Source organism: Somniosus microcephalus, chromosome 5 (assembly GCF_052327205.1).
Source record: "Somniosus microcephalus isolate GS21.2 chromosome 5, FLI_Smic_1.0, whole genome shotgun sequence".
NCBI lineage: Eukaryota > Metazoa > Chordata > Chondrichthyes > Squaliformes > Somniosidae > Somniosus > Somniosus microcephalus.
This window is the reverse complement of record NC_140991.1, coordinates 102048461-102061987: the sequence shown is the minus strand read 5'-3', so window position 1 is coordinate 102061987 and position 13527 is coordinate 102048461. Positions and strand designations below refer to the sequence as shown.

At 47.3% G+C, this 13527-nt stretch overlaps 1 protein-coding gene across 1 annotated transcript in view; it reads right to left on the bottom strand.

Moving 5' to 3' along the window:
* hecw1b (HECT, C2 and WW domain containing E3 ubiquitin protein ligase 1b) overlaps nucleotides 1-13527 on the bottom strand; it is a 773289-nt gene that overhangs the window by 45584 nt on the left and 714178 nt on the right. The window contains exon 26 of the mRNA XM_085988048.1: nucleotides 8590-8704. Within this exon, the coding sequence (XP_085844174.1) occupies nucleotides 8590-8704 (115 nt within the window). The remainder of the gene's footprint in view (nucleotides 1-8589; nucleotides 8705-13527) is intronic.

The window sequence follows — 13527 nt, the reverse complement described above, 5'->3', positions numbered from 1 at the left end:
TTTGTGTCTGTCTTCACGGAAGTTGCAAAAAACTTCCCGGAAGTAGTGGAGAACCAAGGCTCTAGTGAGAATGAGGAACTGAAAGAAATTAGTATTAGAAAAAAAACAGTACTGGAGAAATTAATGGGACAGAAAGCCAATAAATCCCATGGACCCGATGGCCTACATCCTAGGGTTTTGAAAGAGGTGGCTATAGAGGTAGTGGATGCATTGGTTGTCATTTTCCAAAATTCCATAGATTCTAGAACAGTTCCCGTGGATTGGAAGGTAGCAAATGTAACCCCACTATTTAAGAAAGGAGGGAGAGAGAAAACGGGGAACTACAGACCAGTTAACCTGACATCACTAGTAGGGAAATTGCTAGAATCTATTATTAAGGACGTGGTAACAGGGCACTTAGAAAATAATAATAGGATTGGGCATAGTCAACACGGATTTATGAAAGGGAATTCATGTTTGACGAATCTGTTAGAGTTTTTTGAGGTTGTAACTAGCAGAATAGATAAGTGGGGAACCAGTGGATGTGGTGTATTTGGATTTTCAGAAGGCATTCGATAAGGTGCCACACAAGAGGTTATTAAATAAAATTAGGCTCATGGGATTGAGGGTAATATATTAGCATGGATTGAGGATTGGTTAACGGACAGAATACAGAGAGTAGGAATAAACAGGTCATTTTCGGGTTGGCAGGCCCTAACTAGTGGGGTACCGCAAAGATCAGTGCTTGGGCCTCAGCTATTCACAATCTATATCAATGATTTGGATGAGGGGACCAAATGTAATATATCCAAGTTTACCGATGATACAAAGCTGGGTGGGAATGCAAGTTGTGAGGAGGATGCAAAGAGGCTTCAAGGGGATATAGACAAGCTAAGTGAGTGGGCAAGAACATGGCAAATGGAATATAATGTGGAGAAATGTGAAGTTATCCACTTTGGCAGGAAAAATAGAAAAGCAGAGTATTTTTTAAATGGTGAGAGATTGGGAAATGTTGGTGTTCAAAGGGACCTGGGATTCCTTGTACGCGAATCACTGAAAGTTAACATGCAGGTACAGCAAGCAATTAAGAAAGCAAATGGTATGTTGGCCTTTATTACAAGAGGATTTGAGTATAAGCGTGACGTCTTACTGCAATTATATAGGACCTTGGTGAGACCACACTGGGAGTATTGTGTACAGTTTTGGTCTCCTTACCTAAGGAGGGATATACTTGCCAAAGAGGGAGTGCAACGAAGGTTCACCAGACTGATTCCTGGGATGGGGAGATTGTCCTATGAGGAGAGATTGAGTAGACTAGGCCTATATTCTCAAGAGTTTAGAAGAATGAGAGGTAACCTCATTGAAACATACAAAATTCTTACAGAGCTTGACAGGGTAGATGTTTCCCCTGGCTGGGGAGTCTAGAACCAATGGTCACAGTCTCAGAATAAGGGGTCAGTCATTTAGGACTGAGATGAGGAGAATTTTCTTCACTCAGAGGGTGGTGAATCTTTGGAATTCTCTACCCCAGAGGGCTGTGGAGGCTCAGTCGTTGAGTATATTCAAGACAGAGATCGATAGATTTTTGGATATTAAGGGAGTCAAGGGATATGGGGATAGTGCAGGAAACATAGGAACAAGGAAGATAGGAGCAGAAGTAGGCCATTCGGCCCCTTGAGCCTGCTCCACCATTCAATGCGATCATGGCTGATCATCCAAATTCAGTACCCTGTCCCTGCTTTCTCCCCATATCCCTTGATCCCCTTAGCCTTAAGAAATATATCTAACTCCTTCTTGAATATATTTAATGAATTGGCCTCAACTGTCTTCTGTGGTAGAGAATTCCACAGGTTCACCACTCTCTGGGTGAAGAAATTCATCCTCATCTCAGTACTAAATGGCTTAACCCTTATCCTTAGACTGTGACCCCTGGTTCTGGACTCTCCCACCAACAGGAACAGCCTTCCTGCATCTAGTCTGTCTAGTCCTATTAGAATTTTATAAGTTTCAATGAGATCCCCTCTCATTCTTCTAAACTCTAGCGAATATAAGCCTAATCGACCCAATCTCTCTTCATACGTCATTCCTGCAATCCCAGGTATCAGTTTGGTGAATCTTCGCTGCACTCCCTTCATGGCAAGAACATCCTTCCTCAGAAAAGGCGACCAAAACTGCACACAATACTCAAGGTGTGGTCTCACCAAGGCCCTGTACAACTGCAGCAAGACATCCTTGCTCCTGTACTCGAATCCTCTCACTATGAAGGCCAGCATACCATTTGCCTTCTTAACTGCCTGCTGCACCTGCATGCTTACCTTCAGCGACTGGTGCACAAGGACACCCAGGTCTCATTGCACTTCCCCTTTTCCCAATCTATTGCCGTTCAGATAATAATCTGCCTTCCTGTTTTTGCCACCAAAGTGGATAACCTCGCATTTATCCACATTATACTACATCTGCCATGCATCTGCCCAATCACCCAACCTGTCCAAATCGTACTGGAGTTTCTCTGCACCCTCCTCACAGCACACACGCCCACCCAGCTTTGTGTCACCTGCAAACTTGGAGATATTACATCTAGTTCCCTCGTCTAGATCATTAATATATATTGTGAATAACTGGGGTCCCAGCACTGATCCCTGCGGTACCCCACTAGTCACTGCCTGCCACTTGGAAAAAGACACGTTTATTCCAACTCTTTGCTTCCTGTCTGCCAACCAGTTTTGTATCCAAGTCAGTACCTTACCCCCAATCCCATGTGCTTTAACTTTGCATGCTAGTCTCTTATGCGGGACCTTATCGAAAGCCTTCTGAAAGTGGAGGTGAGGTAAAAGATCGGCCATAATCTTAGTGAACAGCGGAGCAGGCTCGAGGGGCCGAATGGCCTACTCCTGCTCCTATTTCTTATGTTCTTATAGATAATTGCACGGCAAAATAAAAAGCATATTTCAGCTTGCAACTTTAAAGATGATTATGCAATATCGTGGGAGGAGAATTTCTTTCAGAAGGTGGAATATAAATTGGGTTTGGCAACCAAGTTGGAAATTGAAATGATCTCACCCATATCATTTAGCAATAACTAAAGACTTTACCTTACCACGTCTCTTAGAAACATCCTAAAGCGCTTCACATACAAAGAATTACTTTTTGAGTGGAGTTACATTTATTGACCAGGTAAACGCGGCAGCTATTTTGCGGATAACAAGATCTCGTGAACAGCATTGAGATAAATGACCAGTTAAACTGATTTGGTTGAGGGAGGAATATTGGCCAGGACAGCAGCAGAACTCTGTGCTCTTCTTCAAATAGTGCCATAGGATCTTTAACATTCACATGAACTAATGGAACAGGCAAACGCAGTCTAGGTTTAATGTCTCAGCAAAGGACAGCATTTCTGACAATGCAGCAGTTTCTCACTACTGCACTGCAGTATGAGGTACGGGAGTGGGACGTGAATCCATTCTGATTCAGAGGTGAGTGAACTACAAACTAAAAAACTGAAGGAGAAAACACAAAGTGAAGCACTAGGTTTAAGTCCAAATAAGATATGGGACCAATGGAGCAGTTGGCTAGAACAATATCCTTTCATTTCTAGGACATGTGTGCTAATCCAGCCAGTCTGACCGGTTTAAAGTTGCCACTCTCTCTTTGATACTTAGTGGATCCTACATAAAATGTTGGGCAGTCTCAATCTGGTTCCTTTGGATATGAATCCACAGGACAAAATCTGGCACAAATTCATATTAGATGAAAAGAAGAAATGTGCAAGTGGTGGAAATGGAAAATGCTAAAAATGCAGGTCTATCAACAACTGAAAAAAGTGAATGTTTCATGTGACGACCCTTCATCAGAACCAAAATGAAAACGGAGACAGGGTGGGAAACAATGGGTGAAGGTTGTGGGCAAATATGCTAAATTCTAATACTTTCCTGTTTTGTACTCAGCAAATTTTCATTAAAATTAGCAACAGGAAGAATTTCACCTCCTTAGTTTTCAAATTTTGCGAGGGGTCAGCGGGTCTGATCGGTGGCGGGTTGGGTGGGAAAGTGTTTTTTTCCCCAGCGGGTCGGGACCCCGCTGTGACCCCACCACCACATGCCTTAACCAAATGTTGGGTCTGTCAGCGCTGAGCCAACATGACACGCAGCGGCGGGGGAGGCAATTCAGGTCAGTATGACCTTGTTTGGAGATCATTAAGAATACATTTGAGCTCTCCTTTTGATTTTATGTGCTCGCCCACAGGGTCCTCGCTGCTTTGGGAGCACTTCTGTCAAGCTGAGGTGCGAGGTCAGTGGCCATTGAATCAGCTGTTGAGTTGACAGCTTCAAATGTAAAGTAAAAGCTCCCACCGTACAGAGATATCTTCCCTCAGCCACAAGCTCTTCCTCACTGCATTTCCACAACAGATTCACCACGCTGCAAGTCTTTACACAAGTCTGCATCTAGTCTGAGCTCATTACCTCTCTCACCATTGACAGATTGCTTCTGTCATCTCTACTTCATCTGCCATCTATTCCATCAGCATGGGTGCCCTTTATACTCTCTCACCTTGGTCCTCAGAGTACCAGGCACACCAGCAGCACCAACAACACAACCAATCTTCTTCGCAAGCAACTGATGCTGCACAGGACACAGGGCATCAGCACCCGACCACACTGCTGCCCGGGAGGCCAGGCACAGCCTCATCATGGTCAGATTTACTTCACTTGACGCTGTACACCCTGGCTGCCACATAACGCGCCAGGTTGGCACCACTCCACAACAACGACATAAAGCATCCCTACAATGCCCAAGCCATTCCTTTCACACTCATCACAATTGCAGGGGGTACCATTATGTCTCACCATTCACTGCAACTCACTTCCAAAGGTGCACACAAATCTGTCCAAGAACGCAGTGTTGAAAATAAAGGTTGCAATGTTTGATACCACGTTAACAGAAACTTTACATGAACATTGGCTAAAACACCCAAGTGCCTACCCTTGTGTGTTGTTAGTTGGTATGATTGCACTAGGATGAGCAGGCCAGACTGCCGCCGCCCAGCCTGAGGTGATGCATTTTACAGCCCGGCCTTCCAGGTTCAGAGCTGGTCGAGGGTGTCCTGCAAGGCCATCTGTAGTCTCTGGCACAGACACTCAGCAGCCTTCCACCAGACCTGCTGCAGCCACTGGGGACAGACTACGTAGGAGCAGTAGATTAGGAAAAGGCACTGTAAAGAGGGGAAGTTAGGGTTTGCACAAGGGTTAGTAGTTAATATTGTTGTTTTATATATGTGTTTATTGAATATTGATAAGTTTATTAATGGAATTTTGCTGATTTTGTGCTGTCTGTCATTTCAGCTTTGCGCTGTGATATGGCAAGTGAAATGGATGGAATGATGGGGATGTGGTCAGCAACTGGGATGTGGGGTAGAATTTATTGGAACTGCAGTCTGATCAGGCAGTCATGGACCTTCCAGAAGGCCAATTGAGTCACTGCCTCCTCCCTCGCTTCTGTTCCTCCTCCTCTCACTCTTCCTCCTCCTGAAGTGGTGCCGCTATGCCTGGTGGCAATGGCTGGGCCCTCATGATGGCCAAGTTGTGCAGCATGCAGCACACCACGACGAAAAGGGACACCCGCTCAGCTGAGTACTAGGGGGCTCCTCACGAGCAGTCAAGGCAGTGGAACCGCTGCTTAAGCGCCCCGATGGTCTGCTCGATGATGTTTCTGGTGGCAGCATGTCTCTCATTATATGAGTGTTGAGCAGCAGTGTTGGGGTTGCGGAGGGGAGTCATGAGCCAGGTGGAGATCGGATAGCCCTTGTCTCCGACCAGCCAGTCACAGGCTTGGTCTGGTGGCTGGAAGAGTGGTGGCACACTGGTCTGGCACAGGATGAAGGCATTGTGGCTGCTGCCAGGATAGCGGGCATGGACGGTGAGGATTCGCTGTCTGTGGTCGCACACCAACAGCGTATTAAATGAGTGGTACCCTTTGCGGTTATGGGATACCTCAGGACTGATACGGGATGCCTGCAAAGCCACGTGGGTGCAGTCAATGGCGCCCTGCACCATGGGGAAGCCCTCTATCCTGGCAAAGCCACATGCATGCTTGTCCTGCTTCTCTCTGGTGATGGGGAAGGAAATGTAGTCCCTTCCCCTTCTGTACAGAGCCTTTGTGACCTCCTGGATGCAGCAATGGACAGCGAACTGCAAAATGTTAGATATGTTTCCTGCTGCAGACTGGAACAATCCGCTGGCGTAAAAATTGAGGGTGACGGAGACCTTGACTGTCACTGAGAGAGCCGTGGTGGTCCTGATCTGAGGCACAAGGTCTGGTTGTAGGAGGTGGCAGAGCTCCTTGCTGAAGCAGAGCCTTCTAAGACACCGCTCCTCAGTTAAATGTATGTAGGAGAAGTGCTCCCGGAATACCCTGGGAGGGTAAGGCCTCCTGTTGACAGCCCTGTTGGCCCTCCTCCCTATGGCCACGTTGTCCGATCTTTGTCTCTGCCTCTGATGCCTCAGACGTTGATGCTGGCGGGTGAGGTCGACTGCCAGTACAGCCCCCATTAACGTATCCAAGTGTAGGAGTCCAAAATCTCAGCACAATGAAACTGACAAATTTTTAGCAGGCAGAACGCTCCTGAAAGTAAGAAATGTTTAACTCACTGAAAACAGCTGTTTCCCTGTATCAAACTGAGAAGGCAGCATTGATTGGCGACTAAAATGAAACCGGATGTTGATCTCTTTAAATACCGCTCTGACAGCAGCCATCCGACTGCATCATGCCTCCTCTTCCTGCCGTTGTTCACGCCAGGTACTCAGGCAGGGTGGCGGTAGTCAATTTTGCATCTGGGCCGTTAATGGGCCATTCCACATGCGTTGACGACACGATCTGGCAGCCACTAAAGGCATAGGCGCTAAATGTTATTGGCAGCGCTAAATCCCGGGTGAATGTCGCATGTGGCGTTAGATTCGCCGCGCCAAGCCGCAAACCCATTCGCGCCCCCACACGTGCTAACGGGAGGCGCTAAAATGCCAAATTTCTCCCCCATTTTGAGCCGTGTTACACCCATTTATCAAGTGGGAAATCAACATTGGAGAGAATGAAATTCGGCACCCAATCTCCTGACGAATTGTGGTGACTGATAATTTGATGACTTCCAAATGTCCAGGGTGCCAGCCTGAAACAGACATTAAGCCTGTTGAGTGTGCTAATCAGGGCCTAATGTGGCATAAGCCGTGTGGAGCATGTGCCAAGCATGCTCTGCTCAGTTTTTCCAGGTTTACTGAGACCTAACCAGTGGTCCTTAAAGGGACCACTGGAGGCTGTCGAGAAAAATTAAGTAAAATCCTCCTGGCTCCACAGCAATACTGCGGGCTACTGTTGGTGCGGGCTCGGCCCCAGGACTTACCTGAGGGCCTCAGAGCCAGACGAATTTTCCAGGGTCCCAACCAGCAACCTACATCGAGATGCTTGATTGGTGTCTGCAGCTCACCGGTTTTAAGTAGATGAGTCGTCAGACCCAATTTTCAGCAAACCTCGGACCAGAGTCTTCGCATGTGCATTGCAGGCCACTTCACGCAGTGTTCCGCCGATAGGCCAACTTCTGCCCCTTTCTGAACTCAAGGGCTCGATTTTAACTCATGGGTGAAAACCTGGCAAAGCAAGCGCCATGCCAGTCTGGGAATGGCAGCAGGCAGGCTCAGCCAGACCTCATTAGAATGCCGCTTACCAACTTCCCAACCAAAAAGGCTACAAGTTTGGAACTCACTGCCTGAAAAGGTGGAAGAGGCAGAAAACCTCAACGCATTTAAAAAGTATTTGGATATGCAGTTGAAGTGCTATAACCTACAGGGCTACGGACCAAGAGCTGGAAAGTTGGGCTAGGCTGGATAGCTCTTTCGGTCGGCACAGATACAATGGGCTGAATGGCCTCCCCGTGTCGTAAATTTCTACGATTCTATAATTAAATCTTCTCCGACCTAAGTTTAGTTTCCACTGAAACAATGATGGTTTCAACATCCATGAATCTCCTCCGAAGCTCCTGCCCATTACTGGCTCAGTCTACCTCTGTCCAAACCACGAAAGAAAGTTCACCTGAAAGGGTACTGAAGAATTGTGAAGTCGTCCGTCAGTTAAATGCGCACTTTGGCAAGAACAGACTGCTACATTCCTATTCCCATGTGGGAAAAGAACAAAAATGAAGGGACCTTTATTGCAATATTCATATATTTTTGCTGTGCCCTGAATAATGCGCCTTGGCCTTTCACCTGGTTTCTCAAAATAGATACAACAGAGATGATTTCCTCTGGTCTCTATTGGTAGTGAAATCATAAACCTGTTCTCCATTCACATGTTTATGATTTTGCTACAAATAGCAAATAGAAGAAATGTTCCTGCAATGTTTCATCAAATCTGTCCTCTAAATTATTGTTACTTTGCAAACTTTTATGATCGCAGCTTCCCCAGAAGAAGAAATCAAGTGTATAAGTTTATATCTTGCATTTTGTTAAGTTTGCATTGTACAATATAAAACTGCTGGAATTAGTGAGCTGCTGAGTTGAATGTATTGACTAGAAAAAGAGTGTTAACTGTTGCCTCCTAAGGACTGAGAAACAAAGTAATACTCACCACTTCGGTACTCTGTATTATTGCGCCAGTCATTCAGGTCAATCTCTGCTGTGCCTGCGATAACCAGTTCTAGCTCTCGGGCATCAAATACTGATACTAGCCGTGAATCCACCACCTGTAACACAAATTAACTATTAGCTCCCTGGAAATCTTTAATAGCAGGTTTGCACCACATGCGGCAACTTTAGCAGTTCATCAGTGGAGAATTATTTTGCACTCTCAATCAAAGTAGAATTGCAAAAAATTATGTATAGGACATAGCTCATTAAATATGACGTGACTGATTTTGCAAGTGTAATACTTATGATTTGATTTGTAGAATCAGAGAATTTTGCAACACAGAATGAGGCCATTCAGCCCATTGCCCTTGTGCTGGTTTTCATGAAAGAGCTACCCACTTAATCGCATTCCCCTGCTGCCTCCCCATACCCTTCAAAACTTTTGTTTTTCAAATATTTATCCACTTTGCTTTTAAAAACTATTATAGATTCTGCTTCCACCATTGTTTCTGGCATTCCACGTCCTGGCCTTCCCTTGCATAAAAAGTTCTCCTAAATGCTACCTTCATTCTTAAATTTATCCCCTCTGGTTACTCAGTTAACTTTCTGCTCCTAGACCTCGAGTTGGAAGAACTGGGAAAGTAACATGGGTTGATTCACTTTCACCCTAGGGTGAGGGGAAATCATCTTGTCTCTGTTTGGCATTCCATCATGACAGCCAGGCTGATATTAGGAATTCATTATGTGGGAACCATGGGCTTGAAACAACATCCTACTCCGTCCTCAAAAGATAAGTTTGAATTAATTCAATAAATCTGGTCATTTGTGGGCGAGCAGCAGAAAAATCTGGCTGTAAAAGCATAACATAACAACCCAATTGTTTCACTAATATCCCTCAGAGAAGGGAACCTGCCACCCCTGCCCAGCTTGGCCTACATGTGACTGTAGTCCCACTCAACATGGTTGACGCTTAATGTCCTCAAGGCAACTAGGGATGGGCAATAAATATTGCTTTGCCAGTGTCACCCACATTGCAAGAACGAATTTCTAAAAAAGAATAAGACTGAGGCTAGAAATTGCCTTGGAGCTGCTCCTGCGCTGCTGCCGTAACCTCACTGGAAATCATAGAATCATAGAATGATGCAGCATAAGGAGGCCATTCAGCCCATCGTGCCTGTGCCGACTCTTTGAAAGAGCTATCCAATTAGTCCCATTCCCCTGCTCTTTCCCCATAGCCCAGCTAATTCTGCCTTTTCAAGTATTTATCCAATTCCTTTTTGGAAGTTGATGGGCCTTCAATAACCACAAAACTAGAAGTTATAGACTTAACCAAGTTGGCTTTTAATCACTAAGATCAGAGCTAACATCTCAACACGCCGACTGGTTCACAGGAATGAGTCATACAGATCCTGGGATCTTTATGTGAGAGAAGTCAGGGGCGGAGCCAAGAGCTAAGACCTGGAACCTCCCAGGTTAGTCGGGAAAGAGGAAGTGAAACTATACACAGTGGGGGAGGGTAATATACATGAGTGCAAAACGAATACAGGATCAAGACAAACAGATTTCATTACATTCACCCCTTCTATAGATTTAGTCCATCGGGGTGATGTTTCTTAAAAGTTGGTATAAGTGAGTCTATCAGGAGGTTTTGCAGTTCTCAGTGATCGGCGCAAAGCCGGTTGGGGTGCCTCTAGGGGAGTGGATTCTGGTTCCTCCGCTGTCCGGGCCTCCGCAGTGTCTGCCAGGTTATCTGCAGTGTCCTCCAGGTTAAAGTTGGGTATTGATACCTCTGGGCGTCCTGTCTCTTTGTAGTGTAGGTCTTCATCGGGTAGTCTCCCATCGTTCTCTCCGCTCCCCGAGGGAGCGAGGTCTTTCATGGAAACAGTGTCCTCTCGCCCGTCAGAGTATTCGATATAGGCGTACTGAGGGTTTGCATGGAAGAGCTGTACCTTTTCCACAAGGGGGTCCGTTTTATGGCCTCTCACGTGCTTCCGCAATAGTACTGTCCCCGGAGACGTCAGCCACGCGGGTAGAGATATGCCCGAGGTGGATTTCCGGGGGAAAACGAACATCTTTTCATGAGGGGTAGCGTTAGTGGCAGTACATAACAGAGACCTTATGTAGTGGAGCACGTCTGGGAGGACTTCCTGCCAGCGGGAGGTCGGAAGGCCTTTTGACTTTAAGGCTAACGTGACAGCCTTCCAAACAGTAGCATTCTCCCTTTCCACTTGCCCATTACCCCGGGGGTTGTAGCTAGTGGTTCTGCTAGTGGCTATCCCCTTCGAGAGCAAGAGCTGGCGCAGCTCGTCACTCATGAATGACGTCCCCCTATCGTTGTGTATGTAGTTCGGCATGCCAAACATGCAGAATAGATTACAGAGACACTTGATGCCCGTGGCACTGGTCATGTCTGGGCAGGGAATGGCGAAGGGGAAGCGGGAATATTCATCAATGATATTGAGGAAGTATACGTTACGGTCGGCAGAGGGAAGGGGTCCCTTGAAGTCCAGACTTAGGCGCTCGAATGGCCGTGTGGCTTTGATAAGGTGTGCACGGTCAGGCCTGTAGAAACGAGGCTTGCATTCCGCACAGATGCGGCAGGCTCTGGTCATTGCCCTGACCTCCTCGATGGAGTGGGGCAGATTGTGGGACTTTATAAAATGGTATAGTCGGGTGACAGAGGTCGTTGTGGAGACCCTGTAATTTGTCCGTATGAATGCTGGCACACATTCTCCGCGATAGGGCGTCTGGGGGTTCATTAAGGGCTCCCGACCTGTACATAATATCACAGTCGAACGTGGATAGTTCGATCCTCCACTTGAGTATTTTGTCATTCTTGAATTTCCCCCTTTGTTTGTTATTAAACATGAAAGCCACCGACCGCTGGTCGGTGAGCAGGGTGAAACGTTTGCCGGCTAGGTAGTGTCTCCAGTGCCGCACTGCCTCCACTATAGCCTGTGCCTCCTTCTCGACAGAAGAGTGCCTGATTTCCGGTCCCTGAAGGGTTCGGGAGAAGAAGGCCACAGGTCTCCCAGCCTGATTGAGGGTTGCAGCTAAGGCAAAGTCTGACGCATCGCTTTCGACTTGAAAGGGAATGCATTCGTCCACTGCACACACTGCAGCCCTTTCAATGTCCTGTTTAATACTGGTGAAAGCCTCCCGAGCTTCAGCTGATAGTGGGAAGGACGTCGATTTAATGAGGGGTCGGGCCTTATCAGAGTAATTGGGCACCCATTGGGCATAATACGAAAAAAATCCCAGGCACCTTTTTAAAGCTTTGGGATTGTGTGGCAGGGGCAGTTCCTTTAGGGGGCGTAATCGGTCAGGGTCCGGTCCAATTACCCCATCTTCCACCACACAGCCGAGGATACAGAGACGGGTTGTGTTGAAGACACATTTGTCTTCGTTGTAGGTTAGATTCAGCTTTAGGGCAGTTTTTAAAAATCTCGCGAGATTTAGATCGTGGTCTTGCTGGTTGTGCCCGCAGATAGTGACATTGTCCAGATAGGGGTAGGTAGCTTGTAGTTTATTCTCGTCAACCATGCGGTCCATCTCACGTTGGAAGACCGAGACCCCATTTGTTACCCCGAAGGGCACTCTGAGAAAATGGTAGAGGCGCCCGTTCGCCTCAAAGGCGGTGTATGGGCGGTCCTCCGTTCTAATGGGGAGCTGGTGATACGCGGATTTGAGGTCGATAGTCGAGAAGACTCGGTATTGCGCAATCTGGTTGACCATTTCTGATATGCGGGGTAAAGGGCAGGCGTCCAGCTGGGTACAAATATTAACAGTCTGGCTGTAGTCAATTACCATCCGTTTCTTTTCGCTATTTTTAACTATGACTACTTGGGCACGCCACGGGCTGGTACTGCATTCAATAATGCCTTCCCGCAGGAGTCTGTCCACTTCCGCCTTAATAAAGTGTCTGTCTTCCAGACTGTACCGTCTAATTTTGGTCGCTATGGGCCTACAGTTCGGAGCGAGATTAGCGAATAAAGAGGGCGGGCTGATTTTTAAGGTTGATAGGCCACAGACTGAGTGGCGGCTGGGACCCGCCATATGCTAGCGTGACACTTTCATGGTGGCACTGGAAGTCCAGGCCCAAGATTACATTAACACAGAGTTCTGGCATCACGAGGAGTTTAAAATCCTTGTAGTCCGTGCCTTTTACAGTCAGTGTTACCACACAGTAGCCCAAAATGTCCGAAGTGTGGGGCTTAGCAGCCATAGCAATTCTGCTCCGTGTAGGGGTTACCGTTAATGAGTGCCGCCGTACCAGGCTAGGGTGGATAAAACTCTCGGTACTCCCACAGTCAATTAAACATTTCGTTAAATTCCCGTTTACCTGTATGTCCATCATGGATTTTGTCAACGGGTGTGGCCTGGATTGATCCACCGTGATCGAAGCCACTGTTGGGCCCTGGGCGGCCGTTGAGTCGGGAAAAGATGGCGGATCCCAAGATGGCGGCCCGCACAGCACGCACGAGGCGGTGACGGAGTTGGAAATCGGATTCCCCCTGCAGACTTTGCTAAAATGCCCCTTTTTCTTACATTTGAAGCATGTAGCGTCCTTCGCTGGGCATCGTTGTCTGGGATGCTTGGCCTGGCCGCAGAAGTAGCATTTCGGGCCTCGAGACATTGCCGCTGTAGTAGGACTCCTGGGTGAACTTCTGTGTGGGGACTCCGGCGGCGTAGAGCTGGTCTGAGACCTGGATGGGGAAGATGGCTGATTCCAAGATGGCGGCCCCCTCGGTGCGCACGAGGCGGTGAAGGCCGCATGGCCGGAAGAATAAGAGTCAGAGTTTCTCTGGGCCACGTCCAGCGATCGCGCAGTGGCCACTGCCTTTTTTAAGTCCAGGACCTCCTTCTCCAGCAGTCTCTGCCGGATATAATTCGATTTGAGGCCCGTGATGAAGGAATCGCGGACCAATTCGTCAGAGTA